The sequence below is a fragment of the Nuphar pumila genome, chromosome 7 (genome assembly GCF_984573655.1).
Source record: "Nuphar pumila chromosome 7, dmNupPumi1.hap1.1, whole genome shotgun sequence".
Taxonomy (NCBI): Eukaryota; Viridiplantae; Streptophyta; class Magnoliopsida; order Nymphaeales; family Nymphaeaceae; genus Nuphar; species Nuphar pumila.
The window spans coordinates 26,390,544-26,416,978 of NC_143255.1; the positions used below are offsets into that span (position 1 = coordinate 26,390,544).

General features: G+C 41.0%; 1 protein-coding gene across 4 annotated transcripts in view; it reads left to right on the plus strand.

Moving 5' to 3' along the window:
* MGT10 (magnesium (Mg) transporter 10) overlaps window positions 1-26,435 on the plus strand; it is an 84,786-nt gene that overhangs the window by 30,506 nt on the left and 27,845 nt on the right. For all 4 annotated transcript variants that reach the window (XR_016433039.1, XM_090012144.1, XM_090012142.1 and 1 more), the window contains exons 6-8: window positions 2,037-2,105; window positions 20,153-20,233; window positions 20,321-20,486. Coding sequence is in view for 3 of the 4 variants with exons in the window: in XM_090012144.1 (XP_089868270.1) it covers window positions 2,037-2,105; window positions 20,153-20,233; window positions 20,321-20,486 (316 nt within the window). In the remaining variant the exon portion in view is untranslated. The remainder of the gene's footprint in view (window positions 1-2,036; window positions 2,106-20,152; window positions 20,234-20,320; window positions 20,487-26,435) is intronic.

Here is a 26,435-nt window from a genome sequence, read left to right on the forward strand (position 1 = left end):
AATAGAGGAAGAAAATACAATGTTGTTCAATTCCTTCTCTTCCAAATGAATCCTCTTGTAGCCGATAGTGAAGTGGTAAAAACACTTTTTCGGCAAGTGATAAAACACTTCTTTCTAAGTGACAAAACACTTTTAGTAAGAACAAGGTGATAACACACCTTTGCACAAGAAGCATGAAAATCGAGGGAGAAGCTTTCCAAGATCTAATAATTCTGTAGCTCTGATACCATGTAATGAAATGGTAGTCGTCCACGAATGCACTTGAATCTCTCAAAAGGAAGTATCTAAAAGATACTTTAGACAAGATCCATAAAAGGGTATAAATGGAAAAATATAAAATAAATAATACACTTTATTTATGAGAACAAATGCTTAATAAGCATTGAAGAGAAGTAGGTTACATTAGGGGATGCACCCCTATTTATACAAAGAGATTGAGAACTCATAAGGAGCTCTTCCTCTCTAGTCATTGGACTAGTCCAACAGCTAGAATTCTAGCCGTTGGACTAGTTCCAACGGCTAGAGAGTGGTCAAGTTCCAACTGGAACTTGACCAAACTAGGTGTATCTAGTTCTAATAGAACTAGATATCAAAAATAAAAAATAAAAAAATAAAAAAGAATAATACAAAAATATATAATAATAATATTATTATATATTATTATTATATATTATTATTTTACATTTTAACAGGTTCTATTGTATATAAATAGGGGTGTCACCCCCTTTGTAATTCTTAAGCTTGTGTAAAAGCTCTTTCAAGGATTCAATAAAGATTCTTTTTATTTCATGCCTTTGTGCATGTGTATTCTTTAGTAAGTGTTTATCTTGTGCCTTTGTGCACATATTTCAAGTGTTCATCTTGTGCCTTTGTGCACACATTTCACGTTAATAACTTAGTGCCTTTGTGCACATAGTCTCTTTGAAGACATTTTTACATGCTTTGGGTGAAATTTTACTTCTCCATGTGCTCCTTGGTCTTGTAATGATTTACCATGAACTTCATGTTCTTTCTGCCTGCCAACTCTACTTTTCTGTGCTTTCGATGAAATTCTGCCAGTTCAGATTATGGAGTTCATGTGTAGGAAACTTACTGATGCTCTATCCTACCCAAAGACATCCATATAGATGCCTTCTTGATGTTATTTGAGAATCTTTATAAAAATAGATGCCCTCTTGATGAGACCACAGATGTCATTGAGGCAAGAAATTGCATTATGGGGTCACTATAGTCTATGGGGACCTCAACTGGATGATGTCCCAGTTGATTAGTTTGTCTTCTAACTACAAATAGAAACTATCTTTCATAGTCCTTTGTCATTGTCACCTTATGTGGATGCATAAGGTGGTATGATGCATAATATTTCTAGGCCACACCATAGTCTAAACTTTGGTGTGGCCTAGAAATGGCCAAGTTGTGATTCCCAGAATATTGATACCTGCTTTGTAGTATCTGAGACAAAGTATGCTGTACGCATTTGTTGGTTCTTTTGTTACTCATGTTTCACTCTTGTGTATATACATATCCGTCTGTTGAATATTTTTGGTTTTCTGTTAAAGGAAAAAGAGAAGAAAAAGAAAGAAAATTGCAGAATGGGTGTGTATGTGTGGACAAGAATATTTCAGCATACATCTATTTCTGGAAAATAAAAATCATACTGAACCTATCCAAGTTATAATGTCTAACACAGTTAGGTTTGGAAAACTCATGGATTTTCCATTTAATCATTACTTTGATCTGGAATATGATTACAACCAAGCATAAATATTATGAACTCTTTTCAGACTTGAATGTCTGATGCGTTAGTATTTCTTTTTTAAAATTTATGTTTAGTGTCCACTTTCCAGTTTTGGAACCTATCCCTTCCGAAGCTAGGTAATGCCATCTTCAAAATTTTGATACTTTTCTGCTGTTTTAGATTCATAATCACTAAATATTTATATTCACTTTTCTAGTGGATTATACTATTTGATGTCATTTGAGTATAATGTGTATATACTATTAGTAACACTTTAATGTGGACATTATATGTTCAGGTAGTTGAAGCTGCTTTGGTTTCTCGGATACAACGTCTTGAACAGAGGTTGATGGATGTAGAACCTCGTGTGAGTATGGAAACACAGTGAGTATATATAATTAGTTGATTATTCTTTTGGCATAGTATTCTGTATCTGTCCATATAATGTTTTACCCTCTTAACAGGTTCTCTACATGATATATTCCCATATGTGGTCAATGCACCAATTAGTTCAAAAAATTATATGAACATTCTTCACATGCTACTATTTGATTCCTTAAGTTTCTATAAGTACGAACTCAGTAGATCTCCTTATCAACTAACTGTTTGCTTATTTAAAGACAATGCTGGTGACTTATGTTCTTATGGTTACCTTTCAAATAAATCACATTTCACACATGAACAATTTATAGCGAAGAGTATTATATGTGGTCCATATTTAGCTTTAAATGTCCATCTTCATGGGTCACGTCATGCAGATCTGAAGTCATCATGTATCTCACCTTGCCACCAGGCAGTGTTTATCTCTCTGCACATTAATTAGTCACACAAGCATTTGCAAACCAAAATGCCCTACCAAAATCAAACCTAGTTGTTCTTACCAATATTAAATTTTGAAGATATTCCTTTTGTGCATGATTTCAATAAATTTGGCAGGTTGGACGATTCATGATTGTTTTTTATCCTTACCGTCCTTCTGCATGATTCACATGGCGTAATGTGGGATCTAAAAGACCTTTGATCAATTTGCATCCACCATATATCACTTTCCCACCAAGCCTTGTGTATTTCTGGCCACATTTAAGAGGCTGGCTCCATGTACTTAGGATAATGATTTGGTGGTGGTGGTGATGATACCAAAGATGAGGATAACAATGATAATGATGACGATGATGACCTATGATTTTGAAAGGGTTCTGCACGCCTAGTTTGGGAGGGTAATCAATGAGAACACTCTTGGAAATGTAGATTGCTAATATGTGATTTTGTCTTATGTGTGCATGTATAAAATGTGATAATGAGATATCTTTGATAGCCAAGGTAGATGACAACCTATGGTCAGATTTGAAGTTACCTCTCTGTTAAGATAAGCCCAATTATGTTTTCATTCACAGATATTGTGAAAATAGTGAGTAGGTTGTCTTAGGGGCATAGTTGGTATTTTGATATTTGATGTCTTTTTATTGTACATGCTTCATTTTATTGTTTCTTTCTTGTTCTTATCTTCCTTAGGGGTATTTGAACGTTTCCTTGTAATGTAAGCCCAATAAAGAGGGTAGCGCGTAGACTCTCTCGTATATCTTTTCTTAATGAAAATAAGACAATTTAGAGTTTTGCCCTCGACTCTAGTGTGTGTGCTTGTGCTTCCTTGATATTGCAGCCGATCGAAGATGGTGCCAGAGCTAGCAAAGATCATAGATTTGAGGCTTGTATGAAGGAAGATAGTGCAAGTCGCTACAATAATATCGCTACAGTGTGCTATAGTACCACAAAGGTTTGCTTTGGGTCGTTTGCTGTCGGTAAAGCATATGAAAACAAGACTATAGAGGCAAGTTTCATCTGAGTTGGAGTTTTCTAGAGGAACTTGTGATTTTTTTCAATATTTCGTAAACTGTTGTCTAACAGACTAACAGTTTCTGCCGAATCAAAAATCAGTGGATTTTGAATCATGTTTGGAGTCTTAGCTTGGGAGTTTGGTTCCACTTTGGTCGTTTTTGATATAGAAACGTGTTGGAACCCTTGTTTGGTGAAAATACATTGGTTTGAGTGTATTTTTAAGTTTGGGACTGTGGAACAAGAGGTGGCAACTGTGAATTTATGATTTCCTTGGTATTGGGCAACTTTTATCAACATAACAAAGTTTATTTTTTCTGTGCTGCTGGACTGATTTGAAAATTGAGTTGATGTTTGAAGCTCTTTGATGGTATTTGTGTTTGAATTTGATGTGCTAAAGCTTTGGAGCTTACTTGTGCATGCTAAATGTTTGATGAATTGCTTGAGTGACTGAATTTGGTTAGTTTGAAGCATGTGTTTGAGATTGTATGTTGTGTTTCAAGTGGAATATTGATCGGTGCTTGCTAGGGTGAAAAGCATTTCTTGTGCTAGTGCACACTAAGTGTTTGATGGATTGTCTAAGCAATATGTACACCAAGTAGTTGAGTGTTTGTGTAAGTAATGCACATTGTATGTGTTTGGTGCTTCATTTGGGTGTTGTATACACCAAATATTTGATGGTTGTTTGCTCGATGTGCTTGTGCTCACCAAGAGATTGGTGAATTAATTGACTTTTGGTGTGTGTATTGGAGGCTAGTATTGGCTAGGTGTTAGATGATTGATTGCAGATTCCAAGAAGATGGAGGATAAAGTAAAATGTAACTACTCCAAGAGACTTGGCTATATGAAATAATCTTGTCCTAAGTTTTAGAAGAAGCAGGGAACTTGTCTTGACCATATTTCATATGTGACTAGTTCCGCTACACGTACTAATGTTATGATTGCATCGAATATGCAAGGGCTAGAGCACCAATTATATTTTCACTCTACAACTTCCTTATCCCTATCATCTTCCTCATTTAATACAATTCATGCATGTACATTTGAACCTAATTCTGGTTGGTTGATTGACTCAGGAGTTGATATGGACCGGGTTTGAACCTTCCAATTGGTGACCCAATGGGATGCCACCCAGGAGAAGGATGACACCATGATGATGCCATTCCCAGCTCTCTCTCTCCCCTTGAGTCGTCCAAAGTGAAGGATATAGAGGAATCTAGAAGATCTAAAAGTGGAAAATGCTAAACTAAGTCTAATCTAAGTTTGGAAGACCTAAAAGTAGAAAATGCTAAGAAAGGCCTAGTCTAATTTTGGGAGAGATATTTATGAGTCTTGAAAGATGAAGGGGCTGCTGGAGGTCTCTTTTCCGTCTATATAAAGGCATGTAATTGTTAGAAAATGGTGTCTTATTATATCTGGATCGGGTCAGAATAGATGCACGATCTAGTTCACTATTGTATTCTTGTAAACCATGTAAAATGTTTCTGTATTAAGGGTATTCATGTAAATTTCTGAACCCTAATGTAAACATATTAAGAAGCAGTGAAATAGGAGGCAGTCAAAATGACAGAAATCATGGACTGCTCCTCTATTCCTCACATTTCCTTTTTCCTCTTTCTCACCTTCTTGCTGCTCGTCATCCGGGGGCATCACTTTCTTACATGGTATCAGAGTGAGGCTCTTCATCTAGGTAACCCTAATGAGATCCGATCTACCTTGGCATTCCCTCCCTTTTCTCTATTCCTTTCTATTCTTGATTCACGTCCCTTGGTATTCCCTCTTTCTCCTTTTCTTTCTTGATTCATGCCTTTTTTTTCTTTTCTCTTGCTTATCGTCTTTCACATTATTTCTGATCATCTCTGTAATATCGTGTGTTTTTCTATTATTTTAAAATTCTGAGGTTTCTTAAAAATTGACTAAGTGTTTTGCTAAAGTTGATAAAATCCTCAATTTTAGGTGGAGTCAACTGAGTCTGAGCTTGGCCCATGACCCATTGACAAGACCTAAACGAGCTAATTAAGATTTGGTAAAACTTTTTATTTTTGACCTTTAAAATCGAGCGAAATTCGTGTTAAATTTAGGCAAAATTAGGAGGCGAAATTCAAGTAATATAGCGTTAGATGCGGCTCAAAATTCTGAAACCATTAATATTTTGTTTTTTTTTTAATTCAAGCTACGGTTGGCCCGAAAATTGCATTTTTTCAAAAAATGACCCGCCTCGATGTGATCGGTTATCGGATCAGACCGGATCCGATCCGATCTGTTTGACCCAAGTTAATATGGATCTGGACTCAGTCCAAGATCCATATTAATTAGGATCTAGTTCAAGTTGAGATCCATATGGATATTGGATATGGATTTGAATCTTGGATCTTGGATCCGAATCCATATCCAAAATCCAGTTCCAACTAATTTAAAGTTTTAAATTCAATATAAAGGTTAAATTGAATGAAATTCAAAGTTAAAAAGACTCCTAATGGGTTGAGATACGCTCTAAAACTTTCTGAAAATTTATTATTTAATAATTAATTAATTAATAAAAATTAATTAATTCTGAAAATTCTTTTGGATATGGCAGTTACTTAATATGTAGGGATTCTAGAAGAGCCCAAATAGGGTTAAACTAAAATAGTAAAACAAAATGCCAAATAGATAAAAAAATAGTTAAAAAGAAAATAGGAGGTTAGAGATAGAGTTCTACATTAGAAGAACTCTATCTCATAGCCAAATGGGTGAGAAACTCGAGAAGGGACGTCACCCTCTCTCTAGAAAACCAAAAAAAAAATTATAAAAGGGTCTAACTCGCCCCTCTCTAGATTTTGTTTTCTAGAGAGAGAGAGAGAGAGAGAGAGAGAGAGAGAAGGAAAAAGAAAGAAAAAAAAGAGAGGAAAAGGAAAGGAAAGAAGAAGAAGGAGATGATCTCCTTTCATCCAGATCGTCTGACGTATACTTACAGTTCTTTTCTGTTTCTCAACCAAGGACGGGTTCTTCTATTGATTCGAACGGGGAGAAATAGCCTAAATTAGGTTTATGTGATGTTTTTGGTGGAAAAAAGGAAAAAAAAGAAAAGAAAAGGGGTAAATCTGATTTTTTACGAATATATATATATATATATATATCTTGAAATACATGATTTTGAGTATATATAAATATGTATATACAAATTTATCTTTTTCTAAAGTGTGATTCTCATTATGTATGCATGGTTTTGGAAATCATAAATTTGGAGGTTTAAAAATCTGTATGTGTTCTAATGTTATTGTTAAGTGCATGTACAACTTGGATATAGCCTTTTGATCTAGATCTTTGTTTGTATGTGTTCATGCACTAAGTTTCCTTCTTAAGTGAATGTACAGATTTGACTTAGCAGGTTTTATTACTCATATGATGAACACAACAACATGCTTAGATTGATAAGCATGTTCAAATTTAAATGCATATGCAGTTTCTAATTTTTTTTTATCATGTATCGTTTTCATTAAGGAAGCATGTTCAGATTTAAATGCATATGTAGTTTTTTATTTTTATCATGTATTGTTTCTATTAAGAAAACATGTTTAGAGTTTCGATTTGTTCGTGTATCGATTCTTTTATGGATGGTGTATGTGTGCAGGTTTGGAGTATATATGTATGTAGATCTGGTATAGATCTGCAACACATTATATATATATATATATATATATATATATATATATATGCAAATCTGGCCCAGATCTGCCAAGTTTCTAGCAAGCAGATCTGGTGTAGACCTGCCGAGTATAGGCTTGCAACTCTGGTCAGATCTGTTGTGTTTTGTACACGCAGATCTGATTTAGGTCTACCAAGTAATTATACATGCAGATCTGGTCCAGATCAGCCGTCTACCTACTCTTTGGCTGGATCAGATCTACTGAGCACATGTACACGCAGATCTGGTTCAGATCTGTTGTGTACATTTGTTTTTGTGGATGCAGGCCTGCTGGTGCTCATGCCATGGACAAATCTAGTTCATATCTGTCCAGGCTAGTGCAGGCTGACTGACTACATGTATCGACCCCCCAAAAAAACTGAGTTGTGAGATCGTTTTTTTATTTGACTTTGCACTTACCTGTGTGTAGTTATTTAGAACTCTTTACACAGGGAATTTTTGTTAGAAGATAATAAAAAGAATCAAAACAGGAACTCATCATTAGAGATGATTTGATAAAATCCATGTCTTAGTGCCCGAATTTAAAAACTGACCCCTGCGTGGGTTGAAAACAGACTATTTATGTGTTTTCTTTCAGCAATAAGGTGGTTGTCATTAGGTTGTTCGATACTACCATATAAGTTGGCATCGAAACAACCTTGAAATTACGATTTTGATCTATGTTATCATTATGTCAGAAAAAAATTCAGTATGCTGTCATGATTAGGCTGAATATTAATTTGTTTTTATTGCTGCCCTCCTGCTGTCGCAAAAAGGAAGAGAGGGCAGGAGGGCGTTGCCCTCCTGCATCGTGTCGTAAGCCAACATTTCAACCGATAACACCCATAAAAAGGCTCTGAAGGCCAATCCTCCGCTCCTCCTTCATCCATTCTGAACTCAGAGTGGGGAGAGGGGGAGCGACGGATAGCGCGACGCCCAGGCAGTTGTGCTCTCAGCTAAATGGCCTCAGGTGCCTCCGCTTGCCCCACCGCAAGGGTGACAGGGGGTGGTGGTCGACTGTCATCCGACAAAAGGAAGGGGAAGCGACAAGGAGAAGGAGCAGCAACCGTTCGGTTGCCTCTATCTTCAGGAAAAATAGAGGAGGAAGAAGAAACGGGGGAGGAGGGGGTGGTGCCCTCCTCCCTGATGTTAATAGAGAGACGAGAGAGGGAAGGAGGGCGTCACCTTCCTGCTGGCAACCGACGAGAGAGAACAAAGAGCAGACGCGTACCTGAAGGGGGGGGGGGCAGCACTGGTCCGATGTGCCGACACCACTGGAGAGAGAGAACGGGAGGGTGGGTGTAACGCCCCAAAATTTCGACTTGTGATTTCGAAAACCTCATCGAAAAACCTTTCAAAAATTTAAAGTTTTAACTTTTTAAAAACGACAGCGGAAGACATTTAGAAAGGAACACAAGTCAATAATCTTGGGTACGTTAGCTGAGAAACCATCATTCACATGTGCAACAAATTAAAGGAATTTAAGAAATAAGGCAATAGATTAAAATCTGCAGTTTATTACAAAATGAGCATTTTGTTCCATAGTTCAATAAATCTAAGAAAACTCCAAAAAAAGTCTCAGAGCCAAGCCGCAAACAGAAAGAAGACAAATCTTGATCCATGTTGCATCACGCCATCGACTGCCAGTAAAGTCCTACTCCTCACCTGCCCATGAAATGGGTCAGTTTTATAACAAACCAGTAGGTGCACGAAACAGATAAGTAGAATAAAACAAAACAGGGCATTCATGAGATAAGCAATTATGATATTTAAGCAATTAAAACAATTATAGTCTATTCTAACAAATGTAATAAGTGCAAAGAGATGTTAGTTGAAGCAGTGTAAGTCTTAGCCATCTACAACCATTCTTGAATATATTCTTTGAGTTCTGATATTAACTGGCCTGTGGGTACGCACAGACGCGAAACGTAGAAACAGCCGAGACCGATCCGGGGGTTTATTATGTCAGGTGTTTTTCATTAACCCGGATGGCTGACTGAGTCCGCTCCTAAGGGGACGGTCAGTGACCAAGAGAGTAAATCCCCAAAGGCATTCGTGGCCCATGGATGCATCCAACTTCTGCAGAAGTGCCTGGGAGTTACCACCTAGGATAATTTATGGTAATCCCAATTCCCCCTAACTCCGATGACTGGGAAAAACCGAGTCTTTTGCTCGTGGGGTGGTTGTTAACAACCTGTCCATCGGAGTTTTTGTACCATCCATCCTCTCCCTTGATGAACCGTGAAGATCAGATGGGTACGACGGGGGTTTCTTAACCGCCGCCCCATCCTATATGCTCTGGTCCATTAGACCCACTTGAGCATCTTGCCTGTGAAGGCGAAATAGTCACCATTTTATGTGATCTCAGCATTTTGCTAATTGCACTCATCGAGGTTGCCACAATCTCATCATCCCACCATCGTAACCCACATGGGACGTACTTGTCCAAAAGTACGATCGTACCTTCCTAGAGGTACAATTACGATGAGAGGCAACATAATGGTTTATGACTCTTTTGTTTCCTACATGACATGTTTTGCTTTTCTGAGCAATTTGGCCCGTGGAGGCCGATATTATCACATCAAAACCAATAAAGTGTAAATTTCATACTTCAATACACTCCATGATCTTACATAAAATTCATATTGTACCTGCCTTAAGGTTCGATTACAATAGCAATTGCAGTGCATTCTGAGTCTATTCACAAAGTCTACCTTAAGTATGCAGTCTCAAAGGAGTAATCATGCAAAATAGACAATTATCAGTTAAGTAATCTTATACGTAAACAGGCATGCCAATTAAACTACTTGATGAGTCTACCCAAAGAATTTACATTATGCAATTTCAAAAGAATCACAAAGAGTAAACTTTGACCAGTCAATATTTCTTCAGATACACAAGTATGCAAAATAACTATTCTATCTCAGAAGTCTTATTTTATTTTGTTCATACATACTATTTGTGCGACTTTCCCCTACCTCGGGATGTCGTGCAACTGCGTGCGTCTACGTGTGTAGATGATACGAGGCTCGGGCCGCGGAGCCAGAGCGGGGGTCCGATGCGAGGTCTGCAACAGTGCTATGTTAATAATAATGCGGAGAAAAAGAAAGTCAGACCTGCCTATAGGAAAAGAGAGGCAGCAGGGGTGTGCCCCTACTGGCCGAAAACAGACAAGCGGCGGGGGACAAGCCCCTGCCTAAACATAGCATAGCGGCAGGGGGCCAACCCCTGCCGACAGCCACCAAGTGGCAGGGGCTGAGCCCCTACCGACAGCAAGAAGTGGCAGGGGCTCAACCCCTGCCGACAACACACAGTGGCAGGGGCTGAGCCCCTGCCGACAACAATGGATGGCAGGAGGCCAGCCCCTGCCGGAAGCATAAGGATGGCAGGGGGCCAACCCCTGCCAGAAGCACATGGATGGCAGGGGGCCAGCCCCTGCCGAAAGCACAGGTTGGCAGGGGCCAACCCCTGCCGTCAGCACGAAGTGGCAGGGGCTGAGCCCCTGCCGACAACACAGGTCGGCAAGGGCCACCCCTGCCGACAGCACCAGACGGCAGGGGGCCCCAGCCCCTGCCGAAAGCACAGGTCGGCAAGGGCCACCCCTGCCGACCGCACGAAGTGGCAGGGGCTGAGCCCCTGCCGACAACACAGGTCGGCAAGGGGCCACCCCTGCCGACAGCACCAGACGGCTGGGGGGCCCAGCCCCTGCCGAAAGCACAGGTCGGTAGGGGCCAACCCCTGCCGCCAGCACGAAGTGGCAGGGGCTGAGCCCCTGTCGACAACACAGGTCGGCAAGGGCCACCCCTGCCGACAGCACCAGACGGCAGGGGGGCCCATCCCCTGCTGAAAGCACAGGTCGGCAGGGGCCAACCCCTGCCGACAGCACGATGTGGCAGGGGCTGAGCCCCTGTCGACAACACAGGTCGGCAAGGGGCCACCCCTGCCGGCAGCACCAGACGGCAGGGGGCCAGCCCCTGCCGAAAGCCACAAGGTGGCAGCAAAAAGGGGTGCCGCAGGGGCCACCGGTCCCCTGCCGGCACTCCGGCGAATCGTTGAGGGAGACAGGGACGACAGGGGCCGCGTAGGCCACCTGTCGGGGCCCTGGCGACACAGGGAGGCGGTGGGAGGCCGCAGCAGTGGCTGTGAGCCGCCTGCCAGCCTCCCGGCGAGGTGACAGGGAGGGGGGTGAGGAGGAGAAGAGGGAGGAGAAGAGAAGAGTACTAACCTGGGAGGCGGTGGCCGGCGTCGGCGACGTGCGCAGCAGGGAGGAGACCGGCGTGGAAGGGGGGCGAGGGCTGCGAGAGGGAGGAGAAGAGAAGAGGGAGGCGTGATCCCCCCCTCGCCCTCCATCCTTTCTCTTAAAGGCGCAGGGGGCACCCGAAAGGGGAAACCCTCGATGGGTTTCCTTATCCAGCCCAGAACGAAGGGGGAGAAGGGGGGGTTTGCGGCGCCCGACTGCTCGGGTTTTTACTTTTGAAAACCCTAAAATAAAAAGGGGGCCCGGGTCGGGTCCGGACCCGACCCGGCCCGGGTCGGGTCCGGACCCGACCCGGCCCGGGTCCAAACAGATTTTTTTTTTATATGGGGTTTTACATCCTACCCCTCTTAAAAGAATTTCGTTCGCGAAATATTTATTACCTTGAAGAATCAAAATACAGGTCAGGATATTTTTCCCTAATATCGTTCTCAGGTTCCCAAGTACATTCGTCAATTCCATGATGTTGCCACCGAACCTTTACAAAGGAAAAGGTCTTTGATCTAAGCACTTGGTCACGACGGTCGATGATCTCCACTGGTCTTTCTTCGAATGTCAAGTCTCCTCTAATGTCCACATCATCATAATGAATGATGTGCGATGGATCGTGAACATACTTCCTCAACATGGATACGTGAAAAACATTATGGATCTGAGCATACTGCGGAGGTAATGCCACGCGGTAAGCTGCTTCTCCAATCCGCTCCAGGATTTCGAACGGTCCGACGTATCTAGGACTCAGCTTTCCCTTCTTCCCGAACCGAAATACGCTCTTCGTCGGAGATACCTTAACAAAAACCATCTCGCCAATATCGAAGACAAGCTCTCGTCGGCGTCTATCTGCATAGCTTTTCTGCCGACTCTGAGCGGTACGGAGTCGTTCTCGAATCATCTGCACTTGTTGAGTATAGTGTTGCAAGACTATAGGTGCCTCCAATTTTCGCTCGCCAACCTCGTCCCAGTAAACAGGTGATCGACATGGCCTCCCATACAAAGCTTCGTATGGGGCCATCCCGATGCTCGCATGATAGCTGTTGTTATACGCGAACTCCGCCAAACTGATGTGGGAATCCCACTCTCCCTTCCAGTCCATCATACAGGCTCGAAGCATGTCTTCCAAGGTTTGAATCGTACGCTCCGACTGCCCGTCCGTCTGAGGGTGAAACGCAGTACTAAACTTTAACTTTGTGCCCAACGCCAACTGAAGTTGTCCCCAAACCTTGAAGTGAATCTAGGATCACGATCGGAGATAATTGAGACTGGAACACCGTGCAATCTCACAATCTCTCTAACATAGAGATCAGCGAGACTATCCAACGATTGGTTGAGACGGATAGGTAGGAAGTGAGCAGACTTGGTGAGTCTATCGACTATCACCCAAATCGCATCATGCTTCCTCCGCGTCCTCGGTAGACCGACTATGAAGTCCATGGTAACATCTTCCCACTTCCATAGAGGGATCTCTATTTGCTGCATGACCCCACCGGATCTCTGGTGCTCGATCTTGATTTGCTGACACGTTAAACACCTCGAGACATACTCAGCCACATCTCGCTTCATACCGCTCCACCAATAACTGCGTTGTAGGTCCTTGAACATCTTCGTGCTACCCGGGTGAATGGTGTATCTAGACTTGTGGGCCTCCGCCAAAATTTCATCTCGAAGAATCGGGTCGTCAGGAACCCAAAGGCGCTCCCTCAACCATATACTTCCATCCTCCTTCAGACGAAAAGGTGTATCTGCTAATACCGCTTGAGCTTTCAACTTCTCGTAGCGTGCATCCGTTTTCTGTCCATTGATGATCCTCGCAAGTAGCTCAGGTTGAGCAACAAGGTGGGATAAACCGATTGAACCTTGAGTGATTGCGAAAGGTTCCCAAGAGGCTAGGTCTTCGACCAACCTCCATCCAGCGAATAAGGCAATAATCGAAACTTCCGGTGCTTTGCGGCTGAGAGCGTCAGCCACGACGTTCGCCTTTCCTGGGTGGTAGGAGAGGGTGAAGTCGTAATCCTTGAGGAATTCAAGCCAACGCCGTTGTCTCAGGTTCAATTCCTTCTGCGAAAATAGGTACTTAAGGCTCTTATGATCGGTGAATGCTTCAAACTGCTCCCCATACAAGTAATGTCTCCATATCTTCAGTGCGAACACCACTGTCGCTAACTCTAAATCGTGAGTTGGGTAGTTCTTCTCGTGAATTTTAAGTTGCCGAGAAGCGTAAGCGATCACCTTCCCATTCTGCATCAGCACAGCCCCTAGGCCTGACCCAGAGGCATCAGTATAAATCACAAATCCGCCTTTACCAGAAGGTAAGGTCAAAATAGGGGCACTGGTAAGTCGCTCCTTCAATAATTGAAAACTCGCCTCGCACTTCTCGTCCCATAAGAATTTAGCCTCTTTCTTCAGTAACTTTGTCAGGGGTAACGCAATTTTAGAAAAATCCTGAATGAATCTTCTGTAGTAACCCGCTAGTCCAAGGAAACTTCTGATATCACGCGCGTTCTTTGGTTGCTGCCAACCAAGTACAGCCTCCACCTTTGCAGGGTCCACGGACACTCCTTCCTTAGAAATAACGTGTCCCAAAAACATGACTTCCTCGAGCCAGAATTCACATTTAGAGAACTTGGCATACAACCGTTCCTTTCGCAAGGTTTCTAACACAACGGTTAGGTGCTCTCGATGTTGCTCTCGACTTTCTGAGTACACCAAGATGTCGTCGATGAACACGATCACGAAGGTGTCCAAAAATGGCTTGAACACCCTATTCATCAAGTCCATGAAAGCTGCGGGGGCATTGGTCAGTCCGAACGGCATGACTGTGAACTCGTAATGTCCGTATCTCGTCCGAAAGGCCGTCTTAGGAATATCCTCATTCCTAATTCTGAGTTGATGGTATCCAGACCTAAGATCGATTTTCGAGAAAACCTTGGCCTTCTGCAACTGATCGAACAAGTCTTCGATACGCGGCAAAGGGTACTTGTTTTTTATTGTGGCCTGGTTGAGCATTCGATAGTCGATGCACAACTGCAAAGTCCCGTCCTTCTTCTTCACGAAGAGCACAGGAGCTCCTCAAGGAGAAACGCTGGGGCGAATGAATCCCTGATCCAACAACTCCTGCAACTGCTTCTTCAGCTCTTCAAGCTCAGCTGACGCCATTCTGTAGGGTGCTTTTGAGATTGGTGTCGTACTTGGTAGCAATTCAATATTGAATTCTACCTCACGAGACGGTGGAAGTCCCGACAGCTCTTTAGGAAAAACGTCGGGGTAATCGCGAACAACATCTAGCTCACTGATGGGAATGGGCATTGGATCTGACTGGATAACACTAACCAAAAAGGCAGTGTATCCCTTCCGCAAGAAGTTCTGTGCTTTAAACGCCGAGATCATCCGGCTTGCTCGAACAGGTCTGGGGATTCTGAAATCTACTCTCGAAGAGCCTGGAGGTGATAAAACGATCTTGCCATCACGGCAAAAGATCTTGGCATGATACTTGTGCAACCAATCCATGCCTAGGATGACGTCAAATTCAGTCATCTCCAGCAAGATAGCACAAGCAGGCAAGTGCCGCTCTGCCACAACTACGTCCAAATCAGGTATGTAAGTAGTGCAAACCGTGTTCTTCCCAACGGGGTTATACACGTCTAATGCATTATCAAGTGTTTTTACCGTTATATGCAATTGTTTTACGAATTTTTCTGACACAAACGAGTGCGTAGCACCACAATCAAAGATTGCAAAAGCTGCTTGATCAGCAACAAGAATGGTACCTTGAACGAGATCCCCTTTGGTCAATTGATCGACCGTGGCTGCATAAACTCGACCCGGCTCTCTGCCGCTGCTTGGTTGTGCTCGCTGTTGCTGCTGATGAGGTGGTCGAGGAGGCTGAGCTACGTTGCCGGTTCGCTTGAGGTCATCTGCTGCTTTCTTCCGGCAGTCGCTTATGAAATGGCCCATCTTGCCACAGTACAGGCATCCGCCAGTGTCCCGCGGACAAGATTGTCCCACATGAGGCCTCTTGCACCTGGGGCAGTTATCACTCGACGGTTGCCTGGGCGGTGGAGGGCCCTGTTGTCGCTGGCGTTTTGCTGGAGGAAACTGTTTCTTCCCTGCTTCAGTCTTCACTGGAAAAGGTGGTCGCTGCCCTGGTTCGCCGGAAAAGGTCTTCTTCTACTCACCACCTGACGCGATTGACTTCTTGGCTTGCACACTTTTTGAACGCTCCCAATCCTCGTTCAGTAGGGTGGCTGCTGCTACTGCCGCAGAAAAAGTCGCGGGCATACTGGTGAGAACCCTATGCCTGAGTCCTTCCTTCAGTCCGCGAATAAACTTCCCGACCCGCTCATGATCATCCTCGAATAGGTGAGGACAATAGCGCTCCAACCGTTGAAATTTGGCGATATATTCGTTCAAACTTAAGCTGCCTTGGCACAGTTCCAGAAATTCCACCTTCTTCTTTTCCCTCGCATGAGGAGGGAAATAGTTTCCGAGAAAAACCCTTCGGAAGGCCTCCCACGGAATCACCTCAGCACCCGGAAACTGCACCTCCCGCGTAGTGTCCCACCATTCGCGAGCGTCGTCCTTCAAACGAAAGGACCCGAACATTGTCTTCTTATCCTCAGGAACGGACAACACTTGGAACACCCGTTCCACCTCTTTAACCCAACTCTCCGCCAAGTCAGGATCAACCTTGCCAGAGAAAGTAGGAGGGTCCAGCTTCAGAAATTTTTCATATGTGGCGGTTGGTGCATTCCCAGCAAGGGAACCCGGATCCTGATGGGGGCGACCCTGGTTACGAATCGCCTCAGCTAAGGAGTTGAGGGTATCCATCATGAATCCCCTCTGTTCACGCAACTCATCGGCCATGCTGTGGCTTGAGTTTCCCGCCATCCTTAAAAAGCAACCAAGATTAAAATCAAAATCACTGAAGACGTACCAGTAGGCATAAGTATAGAAACAAAGGCAAGAACGTAAATCTTTATTCCGAGAGTCAAATATTTAGAATCCAGCTGTGCTGGTACATAAGCAAAAGTTATATTCTGCAGTTATAAATGAGTTCACAGACTCCAACAAAACTGGGTGCGTGCTACCTCCCCTTAGGGACGACTAGAATACTTCCTAAGATATTCCCTTCTATTGCCTGTGCGCCTGAATCTGCACTTAGGGGTGAAGGGAAGTGGCTCATCGTAGGAGGGCTCCTGCCCGTAAAGGGGCGTCGCCGGAGTATATTCCGGTGAGCCAAGACTATATTCTGAAGAATCCGTCGCAGGTGTATATGTGGGTGATACACCGCCAACTGGGTCAGCTGGAGGGGGCGGTTGCTCGTCTGCAGTCGAAATTGCGATCTTGTCGTCATGCTTGACCTTGTGGAGGCAAGCATCCACGGTGTGCCCAATTTCTCCGCAGAAACCGCACTCCTCTGCTAACTCAGGGGAAACAAAATCTCCCGATGACTCCTGTGGTGTCTGATGGTGCACCCGAATGTGTGAAGGCGCGAAACCACCTTCTCGAGCATGCACTTCAGCCCACGCTGCTGCCAAGGGTATCTGGTAGGCGATCGGTAGTGCGAAGCCTTGCTCATCCGTAAAAATGGGTAGAGGAGGGCGGTTAGCCCAGTAACCAGCCCCGAACATCTCACGTCCGCCCCTCCCCCTTACGGAACGGCCACGTACACTACGCGTGCTCCTACCGTGACTACCATTAGAACCAGTAACCGGATCCATATATCCAACGGTACTACGAATAAAACAAGAATATAATTTACTCTAAACATGCTATGAAATATCAAAGACTTACTTACAGCGCGATGAGATGCTCAATAGTCAAGATTCACTTCTTTCTGATCTGGCTCTGATACCAAGTTGTAACGCCTCAAAATTTCGACTTGTGATTTCGAAAACCTCATCGAAAAACCTTTCAAAAATTTAAAGTTTTAACTTTTTAAAAACGACAGCGGAAGACATTTAGAAAGGAACACAAGTCAATAATCTTGGGTACGTTAGCTGAGAAACCATCATTCACATGTGCAAAAAATTAAAGGAATTTAAGAAATAAGGCAATAGATTAAAATCTGCAGTTTATTACAAAATGAGCATTTTGTTCCATAGTTCAATAAATCTAAGAAAACTCCAAAAAAAGTCTCAGAGCCAAGCCGCCAGCAGAAAGAAGACAAATCTTGATCCATGTTGCATCACGCCATCGACTGCCAGTAAAGTCCTACTCCTCACCTGCCCATGAAATGGGTCAGTTTTATAACAAACCAGTAGGTGCACAAAACAGATAAGTAGAATAAAACAAAACAGGGCATTCATGAGATAAGCAATTATGATATTTAAGCAATTAAAACAAGAAAAAATATCAGTAAGACCTACCTTTTTCCAGCGTGATGGTGGTTGATGCTGCGAGAGGGAGGTTTCGCCGGCGTTCACGGCTCCACTACCGAGCATGATCGAGAGGAACAGGGAGACGAGAGGAGAGGCAGGTTCGGCTATCGTGCAAGGTCGCTGGCAGCATTGACCGGCGTCGGCGATGGTCGAGGTTGCTGCACGCAGGTAGACTGAGAGAAAAGGAAGAAATAGGGAGGTAGAGAGTGCAGGAGGAGAAGGAAGAGATGAGTGGGTGGGAGAGCGAGAGAAGAGGGATTTATAAGAGCTATTACCCCCCACACCGGCGGCTGCGCACCATCTCATCCCCCTCCTCTACATGATACAACCTGCGTTAGGGTTCTGAGAGAACCCTAACGCCCCTTCTTATCGTGCAGGGCTTGTAGCAGCCCCAACCATTTTTAACTTAAAGCCCCTTATTTTTCATGTTTACCTTTTTTTTTTTTTGACGCACCACTGTTGCAGGTTTGGTTTGATCGAACCCGTGACCCGCGACCCATCACAACGAGGTCCAGGTTTGGGCATGTTCGGGTCCACCAGAGGATCCGGACCCGTTTTAAAATGTTTAACCTATTAGATATTTAAGTTTTTAAAATGTAACCCTAATAAAATTCAGTGGATTTAGTTACATTATTATGGATCCCTACCAACTTATTATGGATCCAAAGTCCATTCGGCTTCGCAAGTCCCCTTACTAAATCTGGATCCATGGATCCAAAATTTTGATCATATGATTTGGAACTGTGGATCCAAATTACACTATCATGGTTTCCACGTGACTTATAACGGATCCAAGTAAATTTTAATTGGTTCCCTACCCTTTTTACCTCTCCGATGTCCAGGATCCAAAAGAAATATTGTGGGTCTAAACTTCGCATAAGCTACTACGGATCCCATGAAAGTTTTATAGATCCGATGTAAAAATTTTCCTCATGAAAAATCCGGTTTCAACATCGTGGATCAACTCCATTCCTCCTGGATCCAATACCCAATATGACCCTGATATGGAGGATCCAATATCAGAGATCCAATCCATTTGCTTAAATTCCCATATTGGTCATCCAAATTAAAATGTTTGAGATCTATGAACTAAGATCCAAATGGAAAATCGAGGTTCTGAACAGGGTATTAAGGTTCCAACATTGAAGATCCAAATAGGTTATCCAAGATCCAATTACGAATAAATAATTAAAACAATAAAATATTCTTGTATCACCTTAATGACTTAAAATCTAAGTTTATTTATCTGATAAAAATCGCGGGTATTACATAACATATATAGGTATTTGTTTAAATTCTTTACTTAGGCAACTGCTCCAACGCTTAATCTCATCTCCCCTGCTGCCAATCGTGGCTGCCGTGTTTGAGACAAACAGAGGATAAAATTTGACTAGTTTATCCTCTTTCATTGCTAGATATGATATCTATTCTTATTGGATCAGAAAGTTCTCCCATCTTTCAAAGGGTCTCGTGCACATTCTCTCTTTGTTCATCAACCAGTTGATAAAATTGTCAAAAAATGGTGATATTTCTTTAGTTCAAGAACATAAGCTGGATGGAAAAGTGCAATCTGTAATCAACTAACACCTATGATAAAGGACTTGGCAGCAAATTTAACCAGCAACTGATATATCTTTGCAGTATGACTTTCAGATCTTGAACCTTTCAGCACTTGCATAAATTACAAGCCAAGCCAAGATGTTAGTTGGCACATGCTTAAGCCAAGTTGCTGCTGTTACATCTATCCTCATGCTAAATACATGGTGACAGCTTGAAACTGATAAAAGTAGTCAGAATCTGCTGGTTTCTTCTGAATCATTTTATCTTAATAATGAAGCATAAGGTGTGATTATAAGGATCAAACATTAATGCATGGTATCTGTTACGCCAGTCTATTGAGAGAACTTTATTACTTAGAAGCATTGTTGGATTAATCATAAGATTACTTTGGCAGCAGATTTCCTTTTTCCTTACCTTGTCAGGGAAAATATCATTTTCTTTTTCAAGGAACATAAAATGATACAGTCTTCATTAGTCACTTGAAGATCTTCTTTGCATATTGTGCTAGTAGACTTTTTATTTTGATTTTTTTTTTATCATGATGTGTTGGTGATGATTTATTATTTGTCCTGAAACATTTGTATGTTTTAGATGGAATTTTTAGCTGGAACACGAGTCTTTTCTATTTAATTTTGACATTATGAAGATGGATTGGTGCAGAGTTTCACCTTCTTATGTACTCCATGCCAAACTCTTATTCCTAAAATCTTTTCTTTCATCAGGTAGTTGAGTTGCTTGAAATCTTGCCAAATAGGTTGACTGTTGATGCACTAGAGCAACTTCGTCTCAGTAAACAGAAGTTGGTATGTAATTGAATCCATATGGAGTAATCTTTTTAGAATTCTATACTTTAGATTTGTTTTATAATTTTTATTGTCTTTTATTTATAGGTTGAATTGGGTTCAAGAGCAGGGGATCTTAAGCAGATGCTTCTAGACCTTCTTGAAGATCCACATGAAATACGGCGTATGTGCATAATGGGAAGAAAGTGTACTATTAAGAGGGAAGACAATCATGTAGAGTGCTCCCTTACTATAGATAAGCAAATTGCAGAAGGTGAGTTTGTATCTCTTCTATTTCTCCCTACTAGAGATACCTTGAAGGCCTCTCTTGCTCTTTTGAAGTTCATGCTACTAGCTCACATGCTGTATGTTTCTTAACTTCAAAAACATCTTGCTATATGGTCCTTGCATTTTCAGCTGTTTTAGTGGCATTTTAGAAATTTTAGCTCTTCAAAATAATCCTTAATTATTTATAAGTTGTCTAAGTATAAGTTTCTAGGAATACTATTTCTTGTTCTATATTCTTTTTTCCTAAGGTTTAAGTGCTTTGTCCCTCGTATATTTTTAAATTGTAAATGTGCTTCTTATCATGAGTGATTGTAATGGGGACAGTCATTTTCTCACTTTTCTCCAAAACATGACAATTGAACAAGTTCTTTTCTATTTGATCAGCCTCTGTGCTCATTCATGTATCATTTGATTTTTGTTTATTGTTCTTGCTAGAGTTCTTTGGAATGAGTAAATAGAAAAAGAAAGATTCTTGTGTTGGCAAAATTTTTAAATATAGTTTGCGCACCTTCTTTTATATGTATATATATATGGGGGGCGGGGGGGGGGAGGGGTGCATTTTGTAATGGTGCCATTATGTACAAACGCCTCTGGATCTCCATGGCACAGGCTGTTTTGATCCAATCCTACCTCATGGATGGATTCAGCATGCTCAAAATAGTGGGGACTGGCTTTTGGATCATGTTTTTTCGATGAAAAAAACACAAATTTATGACCCAGGAAAGTATCACACATTGTAGGCCATTGATTTTTGAAGCCTTATAAAAACCTGCCAGGTGTCGTAATGGGACAATCTAAGAGCCAATTCCCACTAAGAAAAACATGTACATCACATCTGTAAGGTTAGTTTCATGAAAAACAACCAAAAAAATAAAAAAAAAAGGTGTTTGTACCTCATGTTGCCATTACCAAATGTTACCCCATATATATATATATATATATATTACTGGCCATTAGTTCCAAATGGAAGAAGATAATTGAACATTTCAAAAATTAGGAGAAATCCAAAAATTTACTATTGGCATGTTTGTGGAATTAAAATTCAATTTATCAAAACTTTGACTTTCTTTAAAAGGTGTTTTTTCAACTGTATTAAAAAAGGAACGGACACATAAGACAGAACAAAGTAATAAGGGGGAGGAAGAAACAAAGAGAACACACATAATTACACTTAGTACTAAGAAGAAAAATAACACTATCACCAGAATAGTGTTTCATGTTGCTTTTGAAAATTTATAAAGCAAATCAAATTCCACCATACTATGCCTGTTTTCAACTCTCTCTCTCTCTCCCTCTCTCTATAGGATAAGTCTTGTGCGGATGTGGACACGGCATCAATGAGTTGAAACGAGCAATATCTTGTTGCTCATATTTTTCTAAGTGAATCTAACCTTACAGATACGATGTACATGGTCTGTTTGGTGGGAAACGACTTTTAAATCACCAGAATCTGGTGTTTGTACAAGATTTTTTGGCGATTCAAAAATCAACGGTTGGAAATGTACCAAATTTTCATGACTTAAAGAAAAGTATTTTCTTGTTGAAAAAACATGATCCACAGGCCGATCTCTAACAAATTGACCATGCTGGACACATCTGTAGGGTCAGATTTAGTCAAAACAACTTGCACCTATGAGTTTCAACTCATTGATATCGTATGTGTTAAATTCTGTAATCCAATCTTGTAATCTTATATATTTTATATATATAAAGGATGATACATATACATATATGATATATATGTATATGTATCTATCCACTTATATATATAAAATATATATATATATATATATATCCTTATTTTAGTCATAGGGGTAGTTTAGTCATTTCCTCAAATTTATGCACATTCATTTTTGTGAATGTGATTGTAATTTGTATTTTCTTTTTATTTTCTTTCTTTTTTATTTTTACCTTTTGTCTTTTCCCAAAAGGTACCTTGGGGGGGCCCAATCAAATAGATGTTGGGCCCCTCCAACGGTCACAAATGTGACCGTTGGAGGGGCTCCAACGTCTATGAGTGGAGCCCCTCCAAGGCTCCTTTTTTGGTTTTATAAATAAGGGTTCTCCCCTTGTAATTCTTTATGCTTTGGGTCAAAGCCCAAGTGATTAATAAAGTTTTCCTATTCTTTTTTATGCCTTTGTGCATTTGTGAGATTTAGTGGGTTGTGCTTTTGTGCACACGTGTTTTAAGAGTTCTTATTGTGCATGAGTGCACGTGTTTATCATTAAGAATATTAAGGTCTTGATCATAGTATCTTGTTGAAGATACTTTTACATGGTATCAAAGCGAGGTTGGAGAAAGAAAGATCGTGTGGATTCTCGTATTTTTCCGGTGCCTCAAAAAATGTGCCCTCAAATATTTGGTGATTGGGGTTGATTCTTTTGTTCATCCAATACTTTAGAAGATTCTTCTACCAAGAAAGATCTAAAAATCTCTTGAGGTACGTATCTTTTTTCCTCATTTCTCCTCTCTAATGGGTGAAAAGACTCCGATTTCTCTCTCGTCTTTAAACTCAATGGCTCCAACTATCACGTTTGGGCTAGAAATATGGAGGCGCATATTAAAGGAAAAGAGCTTTGGGTTATGTTCAAGGCTCGATTTTTGAACTGGAGCCTAAAATCACCTTGATGGAGAGAAGAAAAATAAAAATTCTTGAAGGAGAAGAAAGTGCCAATGCTCTTGAAGATTATAGCAAAAAACATGAAGAATGGGAGATGAGGAACTTCAAAATTCTCTCATGGATTTTCTCGTCCGTGGAGACAAGAATCAATGCTAACATTATAAAGTTCAAGAAAGCTTCTCAAGCGTGGGAATACCTTGAAAAAATGTACACTTCAAAGGATTTGTCCCATAAATACTATCTTCAAAAAAAGGCCTTGACCCTTCAACAAAACAAAATGACTATTAGAGTATTTCATGGATCGTCTTCCATTTGGGATGAACTTGCCATGCTTGAACCCAAATGGAGCGGAGAGACTATTGAGCTTAGGCACAAGCAATTAGAAGATCATTTTTTCAATTTTTTGAATGGACTTAAGCCCGAATTTGAATAAATCCGATCCTCTTTCCTATCCGCCTTCACTTCCTCCTCTTTTGAAGATGTAATTACTAAACTAAGTGGTGAAGAGACACGGATGAGTATACGTAAGAATAACCCAAGTGTTCTAGCAACACCTTCCTATAATGAAGAAAATGAAAGTGTTAATGTTGTTTCAAGGCTGGAGAGCAATTTAAGGACCTACAAGCCTCCTCATTTCAAGAATCAAAACCAAAGTTCAAGCGGTCAAGGAGGAAAGAGGGATTATAGTAAGCTCTTGTGCCACTTTTGTAAGGAACCTGGGTACATCAAGCCAATATGTCCAAAATGGAAGAAGTTGCTAGCCATGGCTACCACTGTAAGGAAATAGAACTTCAAAAGCAACTCCGAAGACAAGCTCACAAAGGATCTCTTAATGAACACAAGAGTTCATTCAATATACTCACAAGAACCACAAAAAATACTCAAAAGAGCATATACACCAAGAAGGAAAAGAGGACAAATATATCACTCATATGGGGAAAACCCACTCCAAAAAGAATATATAATGCATGGGGTATGGCCCCATATTTATACATGAAAGAAGGGGCTAGAAAGAGTTGTTGGACCTTCCAACAACTCTATTAGAGTCGTTGGAGAGTCCAACATCTCTTACATGCTTTTGCTTTTTGACTTAGTCAAAAAGCAAAAGTCTAAAGAATGTCCAAAGTTATTTGCTTTTTGCTTTTTGACTTGGTCAAAAAGCATAAGCTTACACTAGTCCAAAAACCAAAAAAATAAAACTAACTAGTTGTCCTAATGTAACTAAACTAGAAAACAAATAAAAGATTACATATGATAGGATATTTACATATGAGATTGTCTATGAGATTACAACTTTTAACAACCACATCCCAACCTCAAAAGGAAGAGTGCTCATCATCTTCAAATGTAGCTCTCTCATTGCAACAAATTGTGGATGTTCTTTAACCTCTTTTCAAAGGGGCTATTTTCGGAGCCGCCATGTCAACCTCTTCTCCTCCTGGTAAGACATCGTGGCTTTTAGATTCGGGTGCTTCATTTCACATGACCCCAAGTATGAGTTTTTTTTTCCGATTACTCAAATAATTGCTCCTCATCTATGTCACAGGGACTCTCCAACTAGGTGTCACACCTGCATCGCACCCGCACCCAATGCGGTCAACCTGACCCTGGGTGCAGTCAACACACCTAGGGTCATTTATATCCAACTTTTGGACTATATATTATATAATTTTTTATATTTTTGCCGCACTCTCGCACCCAAGTTTTTTTAAATTGCCACACCCCCGCCCCCCCCACCCGCACTCACACCCACACCCGCACCCATGTGACATAGCTCTCTGTCCTTTGTTTCAACTGCGGATGAAACATCTCTTGAAGTAAAAGGAATTGGAAATTTTGAAAAACAAGGTTTTTTTATTTCAAAAATTAGATTTATACCTAAATTAAACTTAAATTTACTTTCGGTTTCTCAACTCTCGGATCATGGGTGTGATATAAATTTTTTATCTAACAAATGTTGGATGCAGAATCGTCGGTCCAGGCGATTGATTGGGGAAGACTCTAGTATGGGTGATCTTTACTACGTCGATTCTCTTTAAATTCTAAAGAACCCATTTTGTAATGTTGTCCAACAAAAAGATATTAATGTGTGGCACAAGAGACTTGGACATCCAAATATTGTAAAAAAATTTCATTTACCTTTTGTTAAAAGTCTATGTAAAAGTGATTTCAATTGTAACAATTGTATACTTGGGAAAATGAAAAAAATTACCTTTTTGTCAAAGATCTATGTTTACAACAAGACCTTTTGAAATTTTCCATTCGGATGTATGGGGACCGACCCCTATTTTGTCAAAATGAGGTTTTGCATATTATGTCATTTTTGTTGACGACTACATGAGATATTATTGGATTTATTTCCTTAAACACAAATATGAAGTTTTTTCGACTTTTAAAACTTATCATATGATGATTACAAATCAATTCAATGAGGATCTAAAAATTTTTAGAACTGATTCTGGTGGAGAATACCTTTCAAGTGAATTCAAAAATTATCTTGAAAGTCATAGTATTCTTCACCAAAGATCTTGTCCGAAAACCCCTCAACAAAATGGATTAGCGGAAAGAAAACATAGACACATAATAAAGACAACTCCAACTCTACTTATTTCTCAAAACATTCCAAAAGTTTTTTGGCCTGAAGTTGCTTTGGCGGCTGTCTATCTAATAAATCGTCTCTCTTCGAAAAACTTGAACAATATCTCGCATTTTGAATTGTTGTATACCAAAGAACCTGACTATAGTCGGTTGAGAATTTTCGGTTGCAAATGCTTTGTTCTTACTGACAAGAATGACAAGCTTTCACCGGAAGCTATTGCCTGCGCCTTTCTTGGATACTCCGAAACCCATAAAGGGTTTCGTTGTTATGATATTAAGAATGATAAATTATATGTTTCCAGAAATGTGAGTTTTCTAGAAAATGTTAATGGTTTTGAAAGAAGTGAACCTTCTAAAGAAAATATGGAATACTCCTTTTTATTTGAATTATTAGCTCATGATGATGAACTCACTTCTAATGAGGCCAATGATAAAGAAGACGAAGAAGATATTCCCTTCCAACCTCCTATCTCCCAACATAGTGATGAAGGGGTATCGAGCGACCCTATAACATATACCCATAGAGACAAAAACAATTTTAGGAGTGTGATTGAAAAATACAGTGAACCTAGTGGTTCCAATTCAACAAATGATTAAAATCTACGAAGAATTGAGAGAAATAGAAAGATGCCTTCTGGGTTCATCTCATATGATTCATTTACTCCTAAACATAGAGCATGTCTTAGCGTCATTCATTCTTATGTAGAACCCAGGAA